This window comes from Lagenorhynchus albirostris, chromosome 3 (assembly GCF_949774975.1).
Source record: "Lagenorhynchus albirostris chromosome 3, mLagAlb1.1, whole genome shotgun sequence".
NCBI classification, from domain to species: domain Eukaryota; kingdom Metazoa; phylum Chordata; class Mammalia; order Artiodactyla; family Delphinidae; genus Lagenorhynchus; species Lagenorhynchus albirostris.
In genome coordinates, this window is record NC_083097.1 from 145,720,344 (window position 1) to 145,747,656 (window position 27,313).

At 41.3% G+C, this 27,313-nt stretch overlaps 2 protein-coding genes across 2 annotated transcripts in view; one reads left to right on the plus strand and one right to left on the minus strand.

Moving 5' to 3' along the window:
• The first annotated feature begins 4,025 nt into the window (after positions 1-4,025).
• C3H5orf58 (chromosome 3 C5orf58 homolog) lies at positions 4,026-9,540 on the plus strand. Its single transcript, XM_060146547.1, has 3 exons — positions 4,026-4,034; positions 4,704-4,797; positions 9,389-9,540. The coding sequence occupies exons 1-3, from the start codon at positions 4,026-4,028 to the stop codon at positions 9,538-9,540; spliced, it is 255 nt and encodes an 84-aa protein (XP_060002530.1).
• Positions 9,541-11,871: 2,331 nt separating this feature from the next.
• LCP2 (lymphocyte cytosolic protein 2) overlaps positions 11,872-27,313 on the minus strand; it is a 44,873-nt gene continuing 29,431 nt past the window's right edge. Inside the window, exons 11-20 of the mRNA XM_060146548.1 lie at positions 26,199-26,244; positions 25,883-25,990; positions 24,498-24,528; positions 22,295-22,307; positions 21,465-21,594; positions 19,926-19,975; positions 16,511-16,605; positions 15,827-15,904; positions 14,122-14,277; positions 11,872-12,557 (exon numbers count right to left, since the gene is read on the minus strand). Coding sequence (XP_060002531.1) covers positions 12,435-12,557; positions 14,122-14,277; positions 15,827-15,904; positions 16,511-16,605; positions 19,926-19,975; positions 21,465-21,594; positions 22,295-22,307; positions 24,498-24,528; positions 25,883-25,990; positions 26,199-26,244 — 830 coding nt within the window. The 3' untranslated portion in view covers positions 11,872-12,434. The remainder of the gene's footprint in view (positions 12,558-14,121; positions 14,278-15,826; positions 15,905-16,510; positions 16,606-19,925; positions 19,976-21,464; positions 21,595-22,294; positions 22,308-24,497; positions 24,529-25,882; positions 25,991-26,198; positions 26,245-27,313) is intronic.

Here is a 27,313-nt window from a genome sequence, read left to right on the forward strand (position 1 = left end):
CCCCATCGTCACTTGATTTTCAGAATTCTCCGCCTCAATGCTATCTTAGCCCACCTACCTTTTTCACCCTACTTCTCTTAAACACCTTCTCTTCTCCTGCTGTTATCTATGGGGAGTTTCCAAACACACATCCAGGATCATGCAGATCTGAGGTGAAGTTTTCACTAGTCTGCATCAGTGAAGGAGAGGCAAAGAGACACATCCAGTAAGATTTTTGTTAAGGTAGTCCTATTCCAAAATTATTATGATCTTCCTTCTTTTTCTGTCTTCCTTCCTTTTCTTTCTTCCTTCCTTTTTGATGTTAAATTATCTCTGCTCGTATAAAACAGTAGTGGCAGTTATTTTTGTTTTGTTAATGATATCCTTAATTCAGAGAATAAATGTTGCTCACCCTATGTTGGTCACATATTTATATGCTCCTTTGTATATTAGTGTGTGTGTGTTCCAATTCAATAGTCTGTGAAGCTCAAATCATTTCAAAGCCATGGTGTACTTGTTTCCATCATGTTTCAAAAGATGGTGTCCTGGACTGGCAGACAACTTGGTACAATGAAAAGCACAGAAGGTTCTGGAGTCTCACAGACAGGGTCTGTGCTTGGAACTGAATCTGGTTCTTGTGGCCCCTGAGCAGGCACTAAGCTCTCTGAGCTCAAGCTTCACTTTCCATACAATGAGGGTGATAACAGCTACCTCAGAGAGTTGTCAGAAGATGAACACTTCTAACTTAATGTATAATATAGTGAATGCTGAAAGAATGTTGATTCCCTGGACTTCTGTGCCTCTTTTTGTCCCCCCCCTACTCAGCACTTGGAGAAATAGATTAAAAAACGCTCAGTACACAAATCAGAAAAAAAGAAAATGCAAGACTCTGACGCTTGCAAGTGTCTACAGTTAAAATAGTGAGTGAAGGAAGCATTGGCAGAGAGACTAGTTGGAAATTGCAGAGTTGGGTAGGGTTAATTCTGGAAGACTCTTTCCAGGATTGAGGTGAGTTTTGAAGTCCGTTGAGTATGAAGAAGTCTTTTTTTTAAATTGAAGTATAGTTGATTTACAATATTATATTAGTTTCAGGTGTACAACGTAGTGATTCAGATTTGTTATAGATTGTACTCCAATTAATAAGTTATTACAAAGTAATGGCTATATTTCTCTGTGCTGTATTCTTGTTGCTTATTTACTTTATGCATAGTAGTTTGTATCTCTTAATCCCCTACCCCTATCTTACACCACCCCTCCTCCCCTTTCCCCCCTGGTAACCACTAATTTGTTCTCTGTTTCTGTGAGTCTCTTTCTGTTTTGTTTTATACATTTGTTTGCTTTCTTTTTTTAGATTCCACAAGCATAAAGAAATCTTACACAGGGATGGTGTATTGGACAGCAGCTAATCCTACATTCACCAACGTGTGGGGCATATCTCACTAAGGATATGAGTGATGTTTTATATGGTACAGAGGCATTAAACAATGTGTAGTCACACTGTTAGAGTTATTCCCCATCCAACTCTTTCAATTCTTCTGACTACATCAAGAAGAAAGTCTCAGTTTGTACTAGACTATCTTTAACATTTCTCTAATACTTAATAACCCATTTTAACAAAGAATTTCAGGCTTCAGGATCACAGCCATTGAGAAGCAAGAAATATCTAAATGATTAAAAATGTTTTATTTTCATTGTCTTTATTTTTCCCATTCCCTTCTGCTTAAATTTTATTTCATTCACATTGATGATATAAAAAATTTTAAGTAGATTTAAATGTTAAAGGGAAGTAAATTTAAAGCATTAAGGTAATAATGTAGGTGGTACACAGCAAGGGCAACCAATCATAACAGTGGCCCAATAATGAGCAAAATTTAGAAAACACTGATCAGGCCCGTCTCTCTCATAAGGAAACGGGGGAGTAAAATGAGATTCAGAGAAAAGAAGTTACTCTTTTCCAAGATCACATAGCTAGCTATCCTTAGGACTGAAGTTCAGTCCTTCTATGCCGCTGTTCATTTATCTAACTCTGCATCAGACAAACTCTAGTGTTAAACTGAAGATAATTGGATATAAAATAAAAACAGACTATGTGTTGAAGGTTGTTGGGAAGGGACTGGTTGAAGAGGCTGATGAGTGTTATAAGGGAGACTTAGTGAAGGCAGACTTGTATAGAACCTGATGCTGGAGTGCATCAAGCCTAAGGCAATTCCCGAGGGTGTCGAGACAGCGATTCCTCTTGGAATCCAGCAGAGATGGCTTGAATCCCAACTTCTCTACTTGGCAAGAGACCAGTGTACACCTCTCAGCTCATCTGTACAGATTTATAGGAATGATAATAGCTAACATTTATGGGGCACATCATCTACCAAGCCCAATGTGATGCATTATCTCACTTAACCTTCAAAAGAAGACAGAAAGCAGCTATTATTACCCTCATAAGATAGCTGAGGACATCTACAGCTAAACCAGCAACGGAGTAGAATTCAAGCCCAAGCAGTTTCAGTCCAGAGTCTGACCTTAACCACAATCCTATTCTGTGAAAATTAAACACAAACAAGGGCTGCAAAGCACCTAGCCAGGTGCCTGGCACATAGGCGGCAAAATGCCTTTCAACCTTCCCTCTCTGCCCATGCAGTAGTGCTAGTCACATCCTCCTTGGCATCCAGAACCTTCTCTGCAGGGGCCTAGCCAGGGACTACAACTCCCAGGATGCATCAGGCAGAGAAACTGGCCAATCAGGAAGCCCAGTCTCATTTCCACTGCCGGGTCTCCCCACTTAGCAGCTAGAACTTTGGTGACGGCTGGCGCGGTGGGTACCGACGGGGTCAGTGTTGTGGGCTGCCCAGGGTTACCAGATTTTAAATAATCTTAATCCAGTTTTGGTGTGTGGGCTGGAGGTGAAGACCGTTGACATGTCCAGGCTGCCTCAGGTTCCATCTTCAGCCGCCAAGCGGGGCGGGTCGCCAGGTCTCCTAGCCCGTGGCTAAGAGCCCGGTTTCCTCAAAGCCATCGTCATCTGTTGGGTCGAGAAGGAGCGGTTGTCTGGGCGCCTCCAGGGAGGGCCGGTGGTCAAGGCTGCTGAGCACGTTTCGCGTTGTCCTGAATAGGTTTGGGAGCCGGAGCACTGCGGAAACTTCGAAGTCGCCTCCGGCTCCATCTTCAGGCCCCAGCCTGTGGCCCCCTAAGGCGTGGGGCTCCTCACGCGTGTCACGCCGAGGAGGAGGACTTGGCCTTTAGAAGGAAAACTTAAGGGATAATAATCGCTCCTCAGGGGGAGGGCCTGGCCTCCTGGCCTCTGGCCCCGGGTTAGTGCCTAAGCTGCGTTCCTGCCTTCAGTGTGGTATCGTGGCCTCCGACCCCCTATTCCCTTGGCCCCCCGAGCCCGGTCTCAACTTCCCACCTCCTGGGGAAGCACTGTTTGACCAGCCTCTCCTTTCTCTGAGTGATATCCTGACCGAGCTCCCTGGGGAAGGCTTGACCAGCTCTGGCCTCGCTCTGGTCCACTAGGGTCCCCTTGCCACTCTGGCCTCTGACCCCACCCCACCTACGGGCACCTGAGGGCCCTGGATAACCTGACCCCAGAGTGGAGAGGGCCAACTTTCTTGGGCATTTCTCCATCCAGTTAGTTTCTACTTACCTCTTGGTTTTTACTTGTATTTTATTTTTACCTTCATATCTTTAAGGTTCTTTAATCCCCACCCTACCTCCTTTATTTTTTTTATCATCTTTCCTTTCTCCTCAAACCTGGGTCTTTACCCAAATAAGATAGCTGCCATTCCATTTTCAGTGCCTAGGGGCTCGTAGGTGGATGCGAAGTGTAGTTTTTTCATTGTCTGGAGATGAAAAAAATGTATTTCCTTTACAGTGGCTCTGAAGTGAGTGAAATAGGATAAATACCCCTGACTCAGGAAAAGGCAGAGGCAAGGAATTGATTTCAAGGTTAGTTTGTTTTCAATTTTTGGACAAGCAGCCTCACGCGTAACTGCCCACCTTCTGGAGCTGTGTGCACTAATTGTGGTGTATTCAAGTTATTTCGAGATATTTGAATGGCTAAGGTTAGTTTCTAGTGAATCACCTAGAAACATCTCTCTATATTTATATCTGACACAATTGGCTAAATATATGTACTTTATATATAACATAGTAACACGTTGATTTACACATTTCAGCTAAATTAAAATGTGTGTTGCCCTAAATCCCAAAGCTAAAATAGAAGTGGCCATGTTGCCATCTTTGTAGTCAAGGAATTATAATCAAATCTTATTTTAAGCTTTACTATGTACTTAAAGAAACCATGTACGGACCCTGTCATTCAAGCATAAGCTAGAAAAAGATGCTGACTTACATAAACAAAATTAGAGACGATCTTATATGAGATTGCTAAATGGTAAGGTAGTTTATAAGTGCTGAGGCTTTCTGAAACGGGGACATCTGCATTTCCATTGTAAGGGCCCCATCTTGTGGATATGGTTTGATTAAAGAAGACACCTCATCCTAAGAATTCCAGTTACAGGTGTTTTCAGTTGGAAAAATATTAAGTTGATTCTTTCGTATGTTAGAATTCTAGCCATTATAGTCTCTCTAAAGAGACTATAATTTCACAAATATTTTAGTTCTGAAATAACAGATTTTTCCTTTCAGAAATGCTGAAAATTTAAGTATTTTTAAAGTATACACAAATACTCCTGATTTATACATTGCTTTCGTTTCTCTTTTAAAATCAGATGTCTGACAATAATGTTACCAACCATAAGCTAAATGTGGAAGCCATAATTAAAAATATTAACATAATTTCTTTGGAGTTGAAGAAAATGAAAGGTAAGTATGGATTAAATTAAACATGAATTAAAATGTTTGCATGTCATTGTTATAAAATAAATAGTAGAGTCAATTTGTGCTTCTGCTGGGGCAAAACTGAATTTTGCCAACTAATTAGGATTTTTCTATTTCTTAAGAAATGCTTACACTGTAATATGAACTAGATCTCTGAAGATGCATTATGTTTGAGCATTGACCTGGACGTTAGCAGACTTGAATTTTCATCCCTGAATCCCTTAATCATTACTAAGCCCCTAAAGTTCCCTCCAAGTCAAAACTTGTAAGTTTGCTTGATTGTGTGAATTAATGGTTCTAGTAGGATTAGATCTTATAGGTTATGATGTTTAGTCACTCACCTTAGAGACATATTCTGTAATTTTATCCCAGGCATGTAAAATTTCCATGATTGAATATTTCACCTATTCTTGACCAAACATTTCCTATGTTGGGAAAATCTCTATATCACCAGTCAATCTATTCCATCTTAGACAATTCCTCTTCATGGACTAGCTGAAATCTTTTTCCCTATTTCTTTCATCCATTGGTCCTATTTCTAACCATGAAAACCACTGAATATGTAGTGGTTATTCTTATGAAAACCTTTGGTATTTGAAGACAGTCTCTGTGTCAGTTATGAGACCTTCCTACAAGTAACAAAATACCAATTTAACATGGCTTATACAATATGGAAGATAATAAGAAGATTCCAAGGTTGGGCAGCCCTAAAGCTAACTCAGAGTTTTAAAGACTTCATCAGGTACTAGGTTCTTTCCATATTTCTGCTCTGTTATGTTCACTCTCTTTGTCACTTCTCATGGTCATTACCTGCAGACATGACCGTATACAGACACTGTCTCTTTTTTTTTTTTTTGCGGTACGCGGGCCTCTCCCTGTTGTGGCCTCTCCCGTTGCGGAGCACAGGCTCCGGACGCGCAGGCTCAGCGGCCATGGCTCACGGGCCCAGCCGCTCCGCGGCATGTGGAATCCTCCTGGACCGGGGCACGAACCTGTGTCCCCTGCATCGGCAGGTGGACTCTCAACCTCTGCGCCACCAGGGAAGCCCTGCCTGTGTCTCTTATATAAGCCTTTCTCCAGATCCCTCCGGCGCATTTCCCCTTTCCTTTCATTGGCCAGATTTGTGCCACATGTGTATCCTACAGCAGCCACCACCAAGGGGAACAGACCAATTTGGACCAGTCAGGACTTACTGCTGGTGCTGGAGAAAGAATCACCTCGAGTGCAATCAAGTTGTGCCCCCAGGAAGAAGAGGGGAGTGGCTGTAACTTAGGCACCGAATAGTGAGTGCCTGTTATGCTTTTCCTATGTGTTCTCCCAAGCATTTCCCAGACTTTGATCTGGGAACACTGCTGTCTCAGAAGATGTTAGTAGATGGTGTGCAATAAAAACGGAGTCCATCAACTGATGATCAGATAAGTTTGGGAAGGGCTTTATGCTATATAATTCTCTCACAAATTCACAGTACATATTAAGAGAGGCTGTGAGGAGTCTGATATAAAGGAATCGGGTTAGCTCTGCTTAATTCATCATCTCTCAAAACCAATCTAAACACTACGGCAAGGATTAGGTTTCTAAAATGTAAATCTGCTGAAAATGCTCGTTGGCTCACCATTGTCCTCAGGATAAAGTCCAGACCTCCTAGAATGGACTGTAAGACCTTGAGATCAGGCCCTGCCTACCTCTCCAGTCTGTTACCTCATTCTTTATTCCCTGCACGTTCTGTGTTCCAGTCACATTGAACTATCTGCATATCTACACGTTTGCTCTTTTTTGTGCCTGTGCCTTAACACCTCCTCCTGCAATGCCTACTGTTGCACCCCTACCTCCACCGCACCAGGTTAACTACTTATTAGTCAAGGTTGCTTACAGTGGAAAACTTTTTTTTAAGCCAGTATATCATCTCTTCTACCTTTTCATATTAGCTATCACTGTATTGTAATTGAATGTCTACTTACTTTTCTTATCCCTGCTCATCTGTAAGCTCCTTAAGGGTATTCCTAGCACTTAACACAGTGCCTTTATATAATAGGCTCTTGAAAAACATCGATTAAATGAATAATTGGTTCCGGATGCTTGCACTCATGTAAAACAATTACAGAAGCTTTAGATTCTTCTCAAACTTTATTATCTAACTGTTCTGGTTTGGGAATTATTCTTTCATGAAGTAAAATAAAATAAATATGATCAATGTGTTTCTGAAAAGTTGTGGGGTAGGGCAGGCCATGAAGATACAAGACTTGTAGAGCTAGACTAGGAAGGTAGACTTCTGGTAAACAGGGAAGATTAAACGAACACTGTTATCCCCACTTTCTCCCAAAAGTAATAATATCAATAGCTAACACTTATAGCGTTTACCATAATCCAGATACTCTTCTAAGAGCTCTACATAAATGGACTCAATCGTCATAACAACCTTATGAGGTAGGAAATAATACCATTGGCATTTACAGATACAGAAACAGATATAGAGAGTTTAACTAACTTTCCCAGAGTTACACAACTAGTCACTGGTAGACCTGAGATTTAAATTTAAAGTCCTACAAGTTGAGGGAAAGAGTAGTACTAAAAACAAGGGTCTTAAGACAAAGTTTACATATTGAGTTACAAGACCCACAGTGGGGAAACCCACTTGGCTACAAGACATTGGCAGCCAGATTTATACCCTCAAGCAGATTTTTCTTTCAGGAATCAGACCAGCCTAAGAGAAAAGACCTAAAGATACTGATAGCAGAGGTTCCTCCAACAAAACACCCAACCAGATCACCCCACAATATAGACCACCATGGGCAAAGAACTTCCAATTGTCTTTTTAGTACCATAGTCTTAAATACGAGCAGACAAGTATGGAAAACAGATATTTGAGGAAAGCATCTAATGGAAGGAAAAGCAGAGACAAAACCAATAAATAGATTCAATCAACGGGGAAGAAACAGATTAAACTCCAAGAAACTACATTAATATCCACAGAGAAGTAGGAGAAGATGCTATGTTCATGAAAAAGGAATAGGATACTATAAAAAATATTTAGAGAACAAAGTTAAAAGTGTGGCATAGAAATAAACTCTGGAGAAGGGTTTAAAGATAAAATGAAGAAAATTCGAGTGTAGAGCAAAAACACAGACAAGGAAGTCCAACATCCAATAAATAGGATTTCTAGAAAGAAAGAACATAGACAATGGATGGGGAGGAAGTCATTAAAGAAATAATCCGAGAAAAATTTCCAGAGCTGAAGGATATGATTTTTTACAGTGAAAGAGCCCATCACAGTAGATTGAAAATAGACCCATACTAAAAAAACAATAGTACAAAATTTCAGAACACTGGAAGAAAAAAAGATTCTTAAATCTTCTAAAGAGAAACAATGATTAAGAATTAGAATTGTATGAAATTTCTCCATAGAAACACTGGAAGCTAAAAGAAAATGCAGCAATGCCTTTGGAAATCTGAAGAAACATGATGTCCAACCTAGATTTCTGTAGCCAGTCAATTAAGCACTGGTGTAGAGAGAGAAATTCTCAGACATAAATTTCCCCACCTCAGGAAGTTACCTAGGTTGCATTCCACCAAACAAAGGAGTAGACCAAAAAAAGAGAGACCTGAGATTCTGGAAAAAAGATATTCCACATAAGGGAGGGGTGAAAGGAGACCCTAGGATAATGGTGAAGGGAGTTCCCAAGATGTGAGCTGTACAGCAGTCCTAGAGAGCTGTCAGTCCAGACTAGAGCTGATCAGACAGCTCTAGGAGAGGAGAGGCTTTCAACAATAGAATAGTCAAGGCACTTGACTATACTGAGAGGAGATTTACCCAACTGCAGAAATTTGATAATTAAGCAATGAAAAAAGGAAACAATTATTAACTGTGGTTAAGTGGTAGCTTGCAGGAAGGGAAACATGTAAGACTCAGCTGTAAAGATTATATAATCAAGAAAAATTTAAACATTAAATATTGAGCTAAGAAAAATTGTCCCTCAAGTACAGTGGGGGAATGGGTATAAGTGAAAAGAGCTATATCTTAATCTTCTGTGATCAGAAGCAAATAGATAATACCTAAAATTGAAAAAGAAATATGCATGCCATTTAGAGATATGGAGGTTAAATACCACCCCTCCCAAAACAAACAAACAAACAAACAAAAAAACACAGAAGAGAACCACAAAAGCGACAAAAACAAAATGGGCTCCAAAAAAGTTAAAAGTGGTTGCCTCTGGGAGAATAGGAGCTGCTATTTTTTGCAACATGCCTTATTTGATTCTTTATACTATGTGCATGTATAACAGATAAAAATAGTAATTTTAAAAATACATAAATTTGCATAAATCAAATTGCAATTTAGTTAAGATAACTGACAATTTGAGCTAAAGAGCCCTTCTAGTAAGTTTCTATATCATGCTTATTTTGTAGTATATAAATTTGACTCTAAGTCAAAATTGGGCACATCTAAATTGCGGTTTGAGCAATAATCACTTAAAAGAAAGCTAAATTAAGAATTAGGAAAAAGCTCCTTAAAGTAATAATAGTTGCCCATGACATATGTGCTACAATATAATGTCTTCTATTATTTTGTTTTACACAGAGCTCTCCCAGTTACTGCTTTGTGACCTTACCCTATGTTTTAGTCATCCTGTGAAGACGGATGATTTAAAGGAAACAGAAAGAAACAACCCCCTCTTTGAAGAGTCTAAAATGTCAGATGTATCTCTTGCTTCTAACAGTTTTTTAATCTGATATTTTATTTATTTGTTGTGAATTTATAACTTTTTATTGTTGAATTAACACATACCTAGGAGAATTGAGTTTACTAATATATTTAATATAATAAAAAACAAAATAAAAATATGTTGAGTTGTAAAGAATCATTTCATGCTCTTGAAGGCTGTTATTTTCTTGTTTTAATGTTTCAAGGAATGGCTAATTTATTTCATTAATGGCAAGAGTATGACATAGGAAATTGGCCATGAGGCACTGCTTATCCTTTACCCTATGCCTGAATTTGGCTTAGGTTGAAAGAGAGTTACTAAATTCTAAATGTATGGTATGACTTTATATTAATCAGATCTCTCCTGGTAGCAAGTGCCAAAAGCAACTCAAGCTAACTGAAGCATTTATTGGGTCATGTGACTTGGAAGTCCATGGTTGGGATAGATTTCAGGGCCTCCACTAATTCATCAGATGTCTCTATCCTGGTTCTGTTTCTGTACTTGGCCTCATCCTCTCCTATTAAAAGCTGATTTCCTCCATATGCCAGGTAGAAGGGGGTAGAGGTATGGTAGACAACTCCAGGTGTACAGCAGTATCTTTTGGGGATCCCAGAGGAAAGAGATCTTCTCTGTCTCAGTGTTTAACATTCCAGAGAAAGATCCTGATTGGCCCAGCTTTGATTAAGATGGGTCCTGAGCAACTGTGTTTGGTGAGGCTCGTATCATATGCCAGGGTCTGTAGCAAAGGAGAGACCCCACCAAAAGAACAGAGTTGCCATGGCCTGAAGAAGGGGAGAAACAATGCTAGTCATAAAAACATCAGATACCACTCATTTCAGTCACTGAAGTGGAATAGGCTTTAGTTTTAGGATACCTTTATTCTAAAACTTCCTAATTTCTGTCCCTTTCCACCAACGAAAACTTAAAATAATAAGCGTTTACCTTGTAAACATAATTCACTACTATATAGTTGCTTTGAATTCTACCATGTCCTTCATTTTAGATAATTTTGAACATAAAGTATAGAATACCATGAAGCAAGACACAAGGTCAGCAGAACTTGTAGCGTTTTCTATCCTCGTTACCCAGCACCTAGCTCAGTGCACAGAATAGGCATGACATAAACGCTTGTTGAATATCCTATTGAATAAACAGGTAAATGAATGCAAGATTTTCAGCTCTAGAATTCCTGAGTTCTGGACCCTAATTTGAGAATTTCCAGTTTCTAAGGATGAAGTTTTGTGAAGCATCCTTTTTATCATCATTGATTAAGTCTCCACATGCTCATTATCTTAGCAAATCGTGCCAGTGGTCTTTCTATTAGCTCATGAAAGTGAAGATGCAAGATATTCTTTGTGACTCAGAAAACTCCTAGGTTAAACAGAGAAGCCAAATATTTTTGTTAATAAAAGTTTTGGGGACTTCCCTGGTGGCGCACTGGTTAAGAATCCACCTGCCAACGCAGAGGACACGGGTTCAAGCCCTGGTCTGGGAAGATCCCACATGCCGCGGAGCAACTAAGCCAGTGCGCCATAACTACTGAGCCTGTGCTCTAGAGCCTGCGGGCCACAACTACTGAGCCCACATGCCACAACTACTGAAGCCTGTGTGACACAACTACTGAAGCCCGCATGCCTAGAGCCCATGCTTCACAACAAGCAAAGCCACTGCAATGAGAAGCCCGCACACCGCAACAAAGAGAAGCCCCCACTCACCGCAACTAGAGGAAGCCCGCGCGCAGCAACTAAGACCCAACGCAGCCAAAAATAAGTAAATAAATTAATTATTTTTTTAAAAAGTTTTGGAATAACAACAAAGGCCTCAAAGGGGAAAACTTAACTAAATGCGAGGTTTTCATTTTGTGAAATGCCTACTACTTTTTGTTAAATGAGATATGTAGGTTGAAGGAAAGAAGTGAATTGCTTTGAAGAATTTATAAAGCCTTTTGGGGAAGGGTGAAGAGAGGGCTTTATGACAGTTGTCAGGGGGATAAAAATAGAAAAAAAGTATCTAATTGGAAAGTCTGATCAAATTTTTCCATGTATATATACATGGCTTTTTCATCTTCCCAGGAAGACTTTGGTAAAAATCTACATCACTTGATGATGCTTTTGGAGTTGGGTAGGGGTGGAGGAGGTAGGGTGTGGGTGTCGGTTGTGATGAAATTAAATCCAGGTGTATATGACGCCAAAGCCTCATCTCTAAATTTAAAATGTTTTCTTTTGGTATTTGTCGCTTAAATTTGCTTTAAAACAGAAAAATAATACTGTGAATGAAATAAAGTCAACAAAGTTGTTTTAGGAACCGAAAAGTGAAGCAAAAGGCAAATTAATTTTAATTCCCGGAAGTTATCCCAACTGCATTTATCTTCTTCATTAAAAAAGTATACAAAAATCCCCCCAGCAAAAACACCAAATAAGTATGAAACACTTTTGAAGCCTCTTCAATTATTGCTCTTGAGAAATTAAATTTTAGTAATTTTCAAATTATACATATAAAACTGATGATTGCTTTGAATGGTAAAGGATTGGCTATTTAAAAAATCAGTTTTACGTGTTACCAAAAACTAGTACCATTTCAGTGTTTCGAAACTTACCCCAAATTGTTTCTGTAGGTATGTAAACCACTGTACGTGGAAATGGGTGTTCAAATACACATCTTTTTAAAATGAATTATTACAGTGCACTACTAGACTTCAAGTGTGAACATTATTACTCATGCACTTTGCAAATATTGAAGAATAAATTATGGGATCTTTGACAGTCTTCATTTCAAACACTTTCTTAAGGGAAAGGACAAAACCTTTGTGTTCGTGTTGAGGGGTTCAAATCATCCCTGAGTGTTTGACGGTTCACCAAGGTTGATTGATCTTCCCAGGCTGGGACAGAGGCAGGAGGAAGGTTCATTTGCTTGGCTAACTTGCTAGGGATAACCTGCAGAATACGTTAATGTGCACTGGTATCTGGAACCTCGGTTCTTCCCATCAATGAGCAGAAGTGGCATTTTCCTGAAGTAGTCGATAATATCTGACACAGACAGAAAGTCCTGAAAGATTCAAAATAGGGAGATAAATCAACATTGGAATAGGTAGTGTGAATTTCACTCTCAGTTTTTTTTATCTGCATAATATCCTACCTCTTGAAGTATGAGGATTATGGGAAAAAAACATGTAAAATTTGGCAAATATTTTAATGATTTCTGCTATAGAACATTGAAAAAATAATTCCTCACCAATATCTAGCAAACCTTGGATAAAAGACAAATATGTATTTAGGTATATATATTTTTAACCTCATATAGGAAATTATATATACTATAGAGATAGAGAGAGGGAGAGAGGGAGACAGGGAGAGTCTAATTATGATAGCCTTACCTTAGGATCATTCTATCTGTGGTTTGGTTTTGGTTTTTGTATCCCTACTTTACTCTAAATCACGAACAACGTTAGGAGGTATAAGGAATCAGGAAGTCAGACAGCATTGCCGGTGTCTGAAGATGCATAATAGTTCCTTTGTGATCTCTGCCGTGTCCCCACTGCCACCTCCACACTCACTTGGTCTGTAGCAAGTCTTTGCATTCATTACCTAGATCACCCTGTCCCTGATGGTCAGACTGGGAAACCCCCATCTATCCATCTAGATATGGGTCAGAGGTCACTTGGTACCCCCAGACAGAGTTATGCACTTCCTCCAAGACTACACTGCTAGGTGCCTCCCTCCAGGGCAACTGCAATGAGTGGTTTGTATTTGTGTGTTTCCACACTAGACCAATAGAATTCCTGGAGGGCAGACATCTGTGCTTCTATAGGACCTATGCAGCTCTACCCATGCTGAACCAGTGATTCAAACATGTGACCAAAATCATGTGGGGTTTTTTTTACTACTGGTTTACATTACCATAACTTAAAAATATTTGGAGTGAAGTGGAAGTTATGGGTATGTTGTTTCTCATTCTGGCAATGTTTGATTCAGCTGATCCTCCTCCTGGAAATTTGAACTTAAAGAACATGTTTGGGACATTCAGTTTAGCTATAGTTTCCTTTGCAAAAAGCAGCCGGGAAAGGTTTCCTTCACACCAGTTGTGATAACTACCCCAAAAGCGACTAGCATAAACCTTGGAAAAATAGAGGAAAATGTCTTTGGCAATCTGGCCACGTTCATTGGCCTTACTTCCATTTTTCGTAAGCAGTGACCCAAGTCATTTTTCCAGATGTCCATTTAAGACACAGCCCTATAAATACACTGTAATCTTACATTAAAATTATTAAGTCACAGGGGTGACTTAATTCACCTCTATGTCACAGAAGGGACTTGCCTTTGGCACCATCTAACTGGATTTTTAAAAATTTAAATGCTAACATACATATATTTTTTAAGTTACACATGTGATTTTAGACTATTTGGAATAAAAGATATAAGTAGCAGAGGTAGATACTGTTAGCATTTTATTTCCTTCCAGTAAATGAAGGGCTTCACCAATGTGACTTAACTCTAAAGTTGTCAGGCAGTATGGACCCCAAAAGAATGCTACAGCAAGGTTCCATGTAGGTAGGTATGCAGAGAAGCATAAATAGAGAACTGGGGGAAATTTTACAACTAGAAGTCCTTACCTCTTTCCCTCGGAGTCCAGTTCCCAACAAGTAAACTTGGCTTTCCTCCTGATAACGGATCTGAATGTTGTAAACTTTCTCTTTGTACAGAACCATGAGGACGTATGGATTGGTTATTGTTTTTCTAGAGCTGTCTCTAACCAGGAAAGTGCCATCCTAAAAGGATAAATTCTTGTTATTATGGGAGCAGCAAAAGTCAATACTCCTGTGGCCCGTGAGAGCAGTAGACAAGCCTCTAGGGATCTGGGAACCTACCAGTTGACAATTCAGTGAACATTTAGTTCCCCAAACAGCTGCAGTCCCATGTGGCATGGATTTCTTGGTTGTCAAGAAAGAGGCAGCAGAGATTATGTTAGAGAAATTTCCAAATTTCAAAGAGACCTCTTTGAAGTCTCTTGATGAAAAAGGAATCTCTTTTTCAGTAATAAAACAAATGACAGATGGTTGAGTGGATAAAGGGCCAGCGAAATAAGGACTTTATTGGTTAACTAAAGATATATCTTCCTACTGCTGAGAGCTATTTCCCTAACTCTTTCCTTCCACAGTCAAAGTCAGAAAACACCCAAATTCCTAAGAAATTTACCCATTTTAAAACCTCATGGTATCCAGGAACAGTGTTTCATCATCAAACACCTGAACAAAATCCAGTGTGGACCATCTGTGTTCTTATCTCCCTTTTTCTTCTGATATTTACCAAAATAGTATTGTGATTTGTCCTGTACTTTAAAATTTCATTCCATAAATTATCTACATAATAGTAATACTATAAAGACCTAATATTAAAATAAAATGAATTAGGAAGGACTCATTTAAATTACTCCCTCCTCTGTATATTGAATCAGGATGGTTCTGAATAGCTATCCATCTGCAATAATGGCTTTCCTTTGTTCTTTTTATTCCAGGTTGATTGAGTAAATTCTAGTTGGAACATCTCTGTTGAACAAATATACGTGTGGACCAGCGATTCATAGCCCTGGCTTCACTTTAGAATTTCAAGTTTTGGAGACTTCCAGAGCCCACACAGCACCCCTGACTAATTAAATCAGAATCTCTCCAAGTGAGACCAGAATCAGAATTTTTTAAGGCTCCCCAGGTGATTTCAATGTGCAGCCAAGCTTGAGAACTACTGTTGCAGTCTCGAGATGGGAAAGGTGTGAAAGAGGAAGGATCTTTGCTTTCCTGTCTCTGATATATAGATTTAAGGTTAATGTTCAGCACTGGAAGACAGGAAATCTGGTTTAAGATCTTTCATATTAAATGACAGCTAGAAATTTCTAGGGGAAAGGACAAAAAATTGCTGTTGTCTCTCTCAATACAGGTCCCTTCACGTTGATGTGGATGGCAACTGTGTATCAAGAGGAAGATGGAACCGATAAGACATTGGAAATTTGGGGGAAAGAGAGTCTCCTTTTGATGCTGTGTGATTCCTGTGAAAAGATGGACCATTTTAGTTAATAAAATCTCCTAAGATTCTGCCAGCCAAATGACTGACTACCTTAATTTAGATTTTTTTCCCAGGGTCCTAAGAGTCTGGTAGGACACGGGTAGGTGGAAAGCTGGCACTAATTGGCCCCCTTGGTATAACAGCATGAATGGCACCCAGCAGAATTCCTAGCCCATAATTGGTACTCGGTAAAAGTCAGTTCCATTTCTTTTCTTCCATTAATATTTATAACTACTTAAAAAATAAACTTTAGCACAGTACCTGGTTTATCTTTCTAAGAGCCGCTTCTGCCTCTATTCGGGTAATATACGAAACATACCAGTCTTCATTTAATGAATTCTGAAAATGTAAATTTTTAAAAATGGTATAAATTTTGCAGTTACATATGTAAGTGAAAAGAAAGGCCTCCAAGTAATCATTACCGTAAATCACCACCTCAGTTCCATGAAGTTTGAAGCATTTATTTTAATTTGAATATAGAATCATTCAGGTGAGGATAAACAGAAGATACTTTGTGTGAACTGCTTTTTTTCATGACACTAGTTGCAAAGGTAGCAGTGAATAAGCATTTCATATATAATGAAGCCTCTAATCAGGAACGATATAAATGTAATAATTTCTTCAGTGTAGTATAATAATATATTTAATGAAAAACACTAGGTTAACGAGCAGTTAAGTGACTTATGCAATGTCATAAACCAAGAAACAGATGAAAAACAGGATTATTTTTCTCACTGTTTAATGCAAAACATGCATTTGCCATTGGAAGAGGAACACCAAGGGAAAAAGAACATATTATTTTTCATCTGAGTCCTCCTCTTGATTTTTTTCGCTAAAAAAATTAAGACTAATAGGAGATAAAAGAACAAGAGAGTATTCAATGGGAGTTTCTGATGATTCATTTCCTGGGGTGGAAAGAAAGTAGGAACATATGCTTTATCTTACCTCTCCTTCCGAAGGCGATGGCAGCTGAGGTTTGGTCGGGGCTGGCGAGGGAAAGCTCCTGCCTTCACCTCTGGGAGGTGGCCTGTTGCTAGGGCCTTCAAAAGTAGAGCATTCTGAAAGTTCATTTACTTTAAGCAATTTTTCACTTGTCATTACACATTCCCCCCCCCCCAAAAATGCCCTTGCAGTTATTCCCAGCAGTTAACGTTTCAAGAAACCACAGCTTCAAATATAATTTTCAGGACTTCCCTGGCAGTCCAGTGGTTAAGACTCCGTGCTCCCAATGCAGGGGGCACGGGTTCAATCCCTGGTTGGGATCCTGCATAATGCAAAAAAAAAAAAAAAAATGTCACTTGTTCGAAACCACAGGGCTGTTCTGTAGCCAGGCCAGTGAAATTTTGAGACACTACCACACATTTGAGTGATTGCTTCATTGTGCACATTACATATATACCACCCATGGGATGACAATGCGGTGATAAAATAATTATGTTCTCATTGTTTTCACAAAAAGAAATTTGTTACCCAAGAGGAGGTGAAGTTACCTTCAGAATAGTTTTAGCTTTTAGAACCAGAGTTTACTATCTGCTGTTCTTTACCAAATTTTCTACAGAGGTAGAAAGGTTCAACTTCCACAGAAAGCCCCGCCAACTATCTGATCAATCAGGAAGTCTGTATTGGGTTCTATAAATTACCCAGCACTCGTGCTTCGCCTTTTCTAACACCTTTTTTTCTTGTTGACAGTTCCCCGAAACTTTCCAAGGGGATGTGTTTCAGGAAAGGATTGATTAGGTTGATTTACAGTTGCCAAGGCTGTCTCCTGTGTGCCAGAACGGCTGTTAAAGCCTGGGGAGTTCTGTGAGTTGAATGTTCTCTTAATAATTCATGCATCTTTCATTCGTTCATTCAACAGACATTTAGTCAGCACTACTCTGTCCAGGCCCTGAGTAAGGCACCTGTGTATGCTACCTTTCATTCTCACAGCAACCCCGCAAGGTGGGTATTATCTTCTTTTTTGAATATCAGGAAACAAAGGCTCAGCGAGTCTAAATAAAGCATGTGCTCTTAGTGGCAGCGCCAGGACTTGAACTTTACTGTGCATAAATGAGAATTCCAGGGGGACCCAGTATCACCCAGCCTCAGGAATATGCATTTAACGAGCACTCCAGGTGGTTCTGCACCAGGGCTGTTACTCCATCTACACTACACCACGAGGGGCAAACTGCCTGCCGCTGGGCCACTGAGAGAGGAGAGTTACTTGGGAAGAACCAGAGTCTTCCCAGCCATGTCACCTGGATTACTTGAGATGAGGTTCCCTGTTTCTAAAGAAGCAGATCAGGCTAGCCTGAGCTGCTGATCTTCCTTCTTAAGGCTCCAGGTGCCTGAACAGACCTTCCCCATGCCCACCTTTGCAGTCCAACACGGCAGGCACTTTTATAAGGTTTGTTGAATGAATGAAATCTAGCTATATGGGAGAGCAGTGTAATCAAGGCTTACAGTGCATGGCTGTTTTAGAGTTGAGGAATTCTTCTCTCTCTGCTTCCGCATCTGCAGGCTAGCACTACAAAGTCATTATTCATGACAGACAATATACTACTTTTCATTGCAGTCACCCACCACCCTTAACATCTAGATCCTCAAGGGTTTTGGACAATATACAGCAGCACATCCTTTATCTTCCTGACCTTGGGACAGCCAGTGGAGGATTAGACTGAGGACCAGGTGTCCTGGTACTCTTAGGAGAAAAGGGTTCAATTTTGATTAAGGTAGTAAAGTAAGCCCTCTGCATCCACAGGTTCCACATCTGTGAATTCAACCAACTGCAGATTGTTTCAGCCAGTGGGTTGGTCGAATCTGTGGATGTGGAGCCTGTGGATGTGAAGGTCTGATGGTGCTACACCATTTTACAAAAGGACTTGAACATCCTTGGATTTCGTTATCTTTGGGGTCCTGAAACCAATCCCCCTCCCATATTAGAGGGATGACTCTATTCCAAAAAACTTAACCAACTGTTTATATTAATAATGCCCATCACCAACTCATAGAAGTCTTTGGAATTCACTTTGTGAGATACTGCTATAAGTGAAGTGTCTCAGATGCCTGCAGGGGCCAGGCAAGGAACACAACGTAGGTTCACAAAATAATGAGTTGTGGACACTGGAAAATTGAGGGGTGTGTGTGGAGGAACTGTGGAAGCCATATAGTGAATATGGACACTATATCCTCAAATGCTTAGGAAACATTGAAAACGTAGTGGATTTCATTGGTGTCAGCAGTAGGGTCTCACACATACATGGGATGATGTACCCAACTGAACGTAATAGATGTGCTCCTGAAAAAAGTTCTACCCTTGAGTTATCATTTAAACTTACTAAAGTAGTTTTCTATTTATAACACATACAGTACTGGTGTTCCTGTATGTGTACCATGAGTGCCAAAAAAAAAGAAGAGTGTTTTGTTTTTTCCTCACAGGACTTTTAAAAGTCTTAAGTCAACCTTTAAAAATTGGGTAATTTCACATTAAAAGCCATATTTCCAGTTTTTCTTGAAAAAAAATCAGAAAATCTGGTAACACGAGGTGAGTTTCCTAGCATGAGAAAAAAATCTGTTTACTAGAGTTGGGTGACTTTCCATAGTCATTTGTCAGTCATTCAACAAATATTTTTAAAGTGCCTACCATGTGCTAGTTACTTGCAAGTCTTTAAGGATAAAAAATAAACACAGTCTAGTCCTACCTTTTAGGTCTTTGCTTCTACTCAGAGCGGTCCATGGACCAGCAATACCAGCATCGCACAGGAACTCACTAGAAATGCAGAACCTCGGGTCCCATCCAAGACCCACTGAACTAGAATCTGCATTTTAACACAACTCCCAGGTGATCTGTATGCATTTTAAAGTCTGAGGACACTCTCAGCAAATACTTATCATGGACACCCAGAGGAGGTATTACTGAAAATGCAGGTCCTCACCCAGACTTACTGTATCAGAATCTTGGGGCCTGGGGTCTCTCAAACTGTATTTTAAAGTTGTTCCTCAGCTAGCACCTCCAGGTTAGCTTCATTATAGAAACCAAAACTACAGAGAAAGCCAGCACTGTCCTAAGCACCATATAAAAACAGCAGGGAGGAAAAGCTCTGTGTGGGAAGATGAATGCCAAGGCTGCCTTCCTGAGGAAGTGTGTGTGTGTGTGTGTGTGTGTGTGTGTGTGCGCACGTGTGTCTGTGGTGTTCTGTGTAGTATCCTATCACTCCAACAGCCTCTGGCACACTGCAGAAACCGAGTTAAGGGCTGAATGAGGAAGTCAGATACTTTTAGGAAACAACAAAACCGTTGCCAAAAGGCTTTGGGACAGGTTGGCCGTCCAGTCATGATGGCATATTGGCAGGAGTAGACCGCTAGAGCCCGGAGTACAAACCTTGAGAGAAGTATGGCGGCAGGGAGGCACTCTGCGAAAAACCACTGTTGCTGTGGAGACAGAAAAAGAATGGATTTTAAGTTGGGTTAGGTTTAAGGGGCCAGAGGGGGAGCCTGGACTGGGGAAATGCTGCCTCTTTTGCTATTACTTCCCACTCCCTCCCTGAAACCACGGAAGCAGGGCAAAGAGAAGGAACTTGTTGGACATACTTCACAGCTGTCCCAAGATGGACCATCTCAAGGTCTAACAAGCTTCTCAAGCCAAAAAGCAAAAGCAACAAAAGAACTGTGTAAAGGGCTTTAAAAGCTACTTTAAAAAGTCAGCTGCAGTTTGAGGACTTTGAGTTTGCAGCATGACAGAAGTCCTCTGGGGAGAGGACTTCTCTTTCAGTTAGGAAAATATATTAAATGGGCATGTTGTTTGGAAATGGTGCATCCCCAGGGCCTAGGGGTTTATAAGGAGAGGGTAGGGAGGTGAGAAACACAGAGAGGGCTCGGTGGTGCTGCAGCTGACAGAAGCAGCATCTCTGGGGGCTGGGGTGGTGCTGACGAGGGCCTGAGGGAGGCCCCGAAATGCTGTCTGCTCCACGCTGAGCGGCAATTTCCCTAGCCTTTAGCCCAAACCTTCTGTAAAAGTCTGCTCTGCTCAGAAATCTCGTGTGAGTGTTATTTTGTAAGAATGAAGGGTAGGGCTGGGGCCCCAGGTGGGATGAGGTGGCATGAGAAAATGGCAGACATGGCAGAAGAAGGAAAACAGCTGGAAGAATGAGAGGAAGCAGCAGAAAATCAGAGCAAGAGGCAACCAGGGAAAACGAAAAAAATTGAGAATCCTTCCAGATATCTGGCAGGGGTGGAGGGGTCTTGCTGGTGGGTGAGTTTTCTCCCATCATTAGGGTGGGGACTGAGCCTCTCCCTTTGGGTAGTGAAGGAGAAGATGAGCCCAAAGCGCTGGTGGATGGACCCTCGGGGGCACTACAAGGCAGCCCGACGGCTTATTTATGAGACACGACCTGAGTCTTCCTCCTGTCCGTGCCTCTGCCTCTGACAGCCTGCCTAATCATGGACCCTGAGAAACACTCCTGCTACTGAGAAAACAGACCTGCTGGGGACAGAGCCTGTGCAGTGAACTCTCCCCACCTGCTAGGTACAAGGTGCGTTTTCTCAGTCTTCCCATCCAAGGTGCAGGGTGAACTCCAACTAATTAAATTAATTGGGTTTCTTGAGTGTTTGTTTCTTTGTTTTAGCTCACAGAGTGAAAACATTCCCTATTTCCCACCAAAGAGTCCATTCTGTCTGGGGCCACGACAGGGCAGTCAATTCTGTGTCCCTCTGACCCCCAAGCACAGAGACTCAGAGGTCAGCAGTGAGTTAACATATGCAATTCTTTATGCTCAGCTTGGTTTTGTTTCTTAAGACCCAAGGTGTTCCGACCCTATGACCAGCGGCTCATTTCTTTCTTTCTCAACCCACCCGACCTTCGCTCAGTATCAGTGGCCCCAGACGTAATGCTAGGTTAGAACTGAATGACGTCAGCACAAACCTTTCTGAGAAGGCTCCGGGCAGGTGAGCTGATGGGACGGAGTGCTTGGGCGATGGCTTAGTAGATCTCGAAGGGAAGGTGTTGGAGCTCATGGGGAGCAGTGCTGGCTGGGGCAGAGATCTCTGATGTACTTCGGGGGAAAAGAAAAAAGAAAGCAGATTGTCAGGATCCAAGTGTCACAGGAACATCCCAGCACTGCTCCCCAGTTAGAAATAGCTAGTCTAAAGGGAGATACAAAAATCCAAAAGATCAAATGTCATTAGGAAGTGGTAGGTCGGAAGCCCACCCCCCAAGGTTTTTCTAGATGATTTACCGCCTTAGAATGCAGTTTCAAATGCTGCCATTCTATATCATTCTCCATAACACACATTTATTTTACGTTTTTTTTCATTTTTGAAATGTTAACTTGGCAGAAAATTGTCAGTTGGAAACCGTATGAATTTCAGAAAAGATTCACAAGTTTTGTTTTATGAAAGCCAAATTTTATGCTATGTCATTCATCTGCAGTTAGTGATCCTTTAGCCACATGTGTTAGAGAGCATAAATACTAGAATGTTTTCTATCAAACTGTACATGCAATTTTCAGTTTTGCTGTACTAGTAATCTGCCCTGTTATGCATGAACTTAACAGTTCTCTTCGGTAACCCAGCCGAATAACTCCATTTTATTATAACTATGCAGTATACCAACTGACATACCTCTACTTAATACTAATTTTATAATTATAATGGATACTATAGAGTTTCTGTACTAAATAATTCCATCTGAATGCCTGAGCAGAAAAATGAAGGAACGGGTTATAAGTTGTAAGAAAGCCTTTCTGAACATACCATCATCTTCATCCTGGTAAGGGGAAGAAAAAAAAAGACATTAATCTATCATCAAAACACAATTTCTCAAAGAGTAACTATATTTCGGTATTTCTCAATCATAGAAATGTCTCTGTTTTCTTTCTTTAGCAGTTGTGTGTCTCCATAATAAAGATACTGTGGAGAACAGTAAAACTTGCTAAATAATTTATGATTTCTTAATACAAACGATCATTTAAAGACACTCCAATCTGAGACACTCTTTATATATTTAACATAAAATAGCTTCTGAGGTGTCTAAAAGGACCCAAAGATACACTAATAATGATGATATCTACTATGTGCCCCAAAGACTCATATACAATATTTCATCCCGTTCTTCAAGCAACCCTTCAAGAGTTTAACATTCTCATTTTACAAATGGAAACATGCTACCCAAGAGGGATTCCTAACTCGCCAAGAGTTACAGAAATTGATTCAGACCTCATCTGCCTGACCCAAAGCTTAACCTTCTTCTGCAATGGCCGCTCCTCTTAAAAGCAATGCAACCTTACTGATTCGTAAATAGCTTCCCACATGTGTACGCTTGGTTCAGCACATTTATCTTTAGGACAACCTTCTGATATAGATAAGGGAGGGGCTCTTTGCTCTACTCCTCAGATAGGAAATGATGTTCAGAGAGGCAAGAATGATTTTGCCGTTGACTAGTAGACCAAAATTGCCAACTTGGACTTGTTTTGTTAGGCTAGCACAGTGGTGGTGAAAGAGCACCTTCGTCAAGGGTTGTTGTGAGGATCAAATTAGTTACTACTTGTGCCTGGTATATGTGGAGTGCTCAGTAAAGTTTGCTGTCCCTAGTCCTACCACGGAGATGAGGCAAGAAGGATGAGAGCCAGAATCCCTCATCCCAGTTGGCCAACTGGGAAGGAGTCCCAGCAAAGGGCTGCGTAGATAAATACACAGGGACTCAGGGAATCCCCAGAATGAAATTGGTCTTTGTCACTTCTGCAACCGTGTCTCCTCTGGTCCAAAACATAAGACTTCTGGATTCTCATGACAACAAGTGTCAGTCCTTCCAGAGATAGGGAACCTCAGGAATGTGACGTTACCCTCATTTTCAACCTTATCTCCTCTTTGTCCCTATGGCTCTGCAGCCAGACTGCTGTCCTCACCGTCCCCACAGGCTCCACGGGCATCGCCACTCACCTGCCTTTGCTGAGGACATTCCTGAGGCTGGAACGCAATGAGCTTTCTCTTGGGGTGTCTATCCTGTGTCCTTCCCATCATTCAATGGCCACATCTCTAAAAGTCACCCTTGTCTCCTCAAGCCCCATATATCACTTTCTTCCCTTCGCCTCTGTAGCTCGTTCTGTGATCATATGCTCCTTAGCACGTGGTCCGTGGGTTTGCCTGTCTCCATCATATCTTAGCACAGCATCCAGCACAGAGCTATGAAACACCAGGCACCTGTGGGCTGAGCCCTTGAACATGGCAGGGGTGTGATGGCCTTCAGACAGCTTACAGTATCGAGGAACTCAGACAGACCTGGATTTCGATCCTGGCTGTTGACTAGCTGTGCAACTTACAGCGAGTATCTTACTCCTCTAAGCTTCCATTTCCTCTTAGTGAAAGAGAAACAGTGACTCCTCACAGGGACATTAAATGCAAAGCATATGTAAAGCTGGGATGACCAACTGTCCTGGTCCTTGTTTGCCTGAAAGTGATGGGGTTCCTGGGACGTGAGACTTTCATTGCTAAAACTGGGCAAGTCCCAGGCAAACAGCTTGTCAAAAGTAGCTAGGTTGGTAACATGTACATAGTAGGCACTCAATAAATGCTGTTTCCCCTCTTTCTTGGGCCATGGAGGTATTAAAGGGGAAAACAGAGGCCTAGGAAACTTTGCTGTGAGGCCCAGACTCTCCCTTTATTCTCCCTTCTACCTACTGCCCCTTCATCTTGCTAATTACCACCTGGTAATGGGGCTGAGACTAACGCATCCTCCCTAGGAACCTTCAGAGGGATAGGAGTTAAGCAATGCAGCACGGTGGGCAGGAGGGGAAGATGGAGGCCCCACCAGGCAGCGGTATTCAGGAGCCTACTGTGTGCAGGCCTGGCTCCCAGTGCTGGATTTCAATGAAGGCAGAGCAGAGGTAGCCTCGACCTCCTCAGAGCCTATAGCGCTTTCCCTGTGCCAAGCATTCACCACGTGACATTGAGTACTTACATTCTCTCTTCTGTCTGATCCCCATCCATGCCTGAAATGAATCAGGGCAAAGGAAAAGAACTGAGTATAAAGACTTTCAAAGAATATAGATGGTTTCACTTAATCTAATAACGAGAAATCAAACCCATGAGCCGTGGTAAAATGGGAAGCAAAATCCCCAGCAGGGAAGCAAGGGAGAGGGAGGTTCGGTGACTCAATGTTCTGTCATCACTGTGAGCTGAGCTAGACAACCTTTATTCTGTGTAGCTACTGCTGTCAGTCATTACATTAAAGAAAAAAATGTTTAATCAACAAACTAACTCTTAGTAGCTATTAAATTTCACTGAGTAGATGTTTCTCCAAGCAAATAAAAACATTTTAGGAGACATTCTCCTTTGCCGATATTTTAAAACAGCCATCGTGGGGCTCACCCTTCGTGTGAAGTGAAGATAATTGGGAAATGCTGCTGCTTCGGGATTTTTCCCTGATGCACCAGCTGGTCAAACAGATTTGATGACAGCGGCCTGAGAGCTGTGGTGGGCACAGCTGCCTGGGCCCGCTTCATGTTCTCCTTAGAGAGAGGGACACGAGGAGGACGATTTGTTGGACGCCTCCTGTCGGATGCCTCACGTCATCGCATCCTGTGTTTCTTTGAAACTTTGATATTTTGTTCATTATGATATTTTTGACATTCATTTTGATTTTTTAGAAGAGTCCATTAAAATATTAACTCAGTTACGGAGGTTTTATTGATGCACCCTGAGCCTGGCCCTGATTTAGTCCTCACACTGGCCAAGCAAGGGCCATAGTTATGAATCCTGATTGCACAGGTGAGGTCAACGGAAGCTTTGCTTTTGTCTTTAGTAAGGAGCAGAGTTGGGCCCGACCCCAGATATGTTTGTGCCATTGGCTAAATAGGCCCCAAAAGACTGTAAAGTTAGAAATATTAGAACTGACTTTGGTATTCTGTCACCATAAAACGTGGTTGAGCAGTGAGGAAGACACTAACAGTGACCTAACACTTCCCACAGTGATTTCCTCTCCACTGCCTATATGGAAATACAGAATGGTAGGTATAGTTCCTACACCTTGTGATGGAAGGAAAATGCAACCAAAAATCTGACTGGTTGAGGAGAAGTTCTCCACAAATGGCAGTCATTCTTGTGCTCCTAAGGAAGCATCTCTCTACGTCTCTCTGTGCTAGATTGCCACGTCCTTCCAAGTGACCCAGGCACTCTACATCCAACCTGAGAAGCCTGAACACTCCTCAAGCCCCAGCAGCAAAATGAGTCCACTCCCACCCGGGAGCACCATGGTCTTGGGTCCCTACGCAGAGCTATTTCTATGAGGCAGGAGTTCACATCACCCCCTCTGCACGACAAGCTCAAGCAACAGAAGACAATTACTTTGGCACAGGTGGCTTCTTCCCTGGCAGGGGGCTGCTTCTGTCATGCCTTTCCATGGCTGGTGGCAACGGGGGCTTTTGTATCTTGGGTAAATGCTCCCCGAGAGGCCTGCAGAGTTGAGAGAAAGGATGTGTGGGAAACAAACCAGAGTCTTACAACACGTGCCACGTACCCTCACGCAGGTGTCCAGAACCACTCACCTTCCCGCTGGGGCGGAGAGCTACAAGGCAGGAAGGAAGATATGTGAGTGTCCTCAGCACTTTCCACAAGATAAAGACAAGGTACAAAACAGAACAAAAACGAAAACAAACGAAACAAAACAAGGAGAAAGCTTACCTTGTCAGAAATCGCTGGTTTCTTTCCTGTAAGTGACAAACAGCAGGTAAGCCTTGAGTTTAAAAGCTAAGCATTAAAACATTGTCTGATGAACCTGAATCCAAGCCCCTTGGAGGGCTGCTTGGGTTTTAGCATTGAGGAATCATAGACTTTAGACCTGGAGGTGTCCCTTACAGAGCACCTAATTTTAGAGGCTCAGACAAATTAAATGACTTTGCCCAAGGGTCACACAGTGTTGTGTACATACGAACAGTATTGTGGGTTCTGTGCTGCTTTCCATTTTTTTTTTAATATAACTGATGATGAAAAGGATTAATGCCCTCTTGAGATTTTATGTCTCTTTCATTTGTCCAGAACTTCTTTATACAGCCGAAGTTTATTTTCATATCTGAAATAAACCCATTTGCCGTGGAGGGGTTAATTTGCCTTCAGTCCTCTGGTACATTTGCCATTATGTAAGGTATTACACTTAGTTTCTGGAAAATTTTTTAACTTGGGGTACAGGGTTTCAGGAGATTCTCCTGGTGGGCTGCAAATCATTTTGTTTTGGTTTTTGTTTTTCTTTCTTTCTTCCTTCCTTTCCCTTCCTTTTCTTTTTTCTTTTCCTCTCTCTCTCTCTCTTTGTCTCCCCCTCTCTCCCTCTCCCTCTCTCTTCCCCTCTCTCTCTTTCTCTCTCTCTCCCCCTCTCCCCTTCCTTCCTTTTTTCCTTTTCCTTTTCTCTTGGAACAGATGACATGCAGGCTCCCTGAAGAAATACTAGACATACCTGAGAACTCTGCGTTGCAAAGTTATTCAAAGCAATGTATTTTTTTTATTCTGTCTGAAGTTCCCTTGAGTAGATATGCCCTATGCCTTCAATGTAATAAAAGCATTAATTAATTGGATTCAACCAGGTTTAGAAGCAAATCCTGTATGATGTTGAGCAAGTTAAAGTCTTTGAGTTTCAATTTCCTCACCTGTAAAATGGGAATTGTAGGTTTGCTATAAGAATTATAGTTTAAAACTGCATAGATTTGCTCTAAGGATCAGGTGACAATTTATATGCAGGGCCAGGCAATGACCCATGGGTGCTGACAATTGTTAGACAGCTTCTCT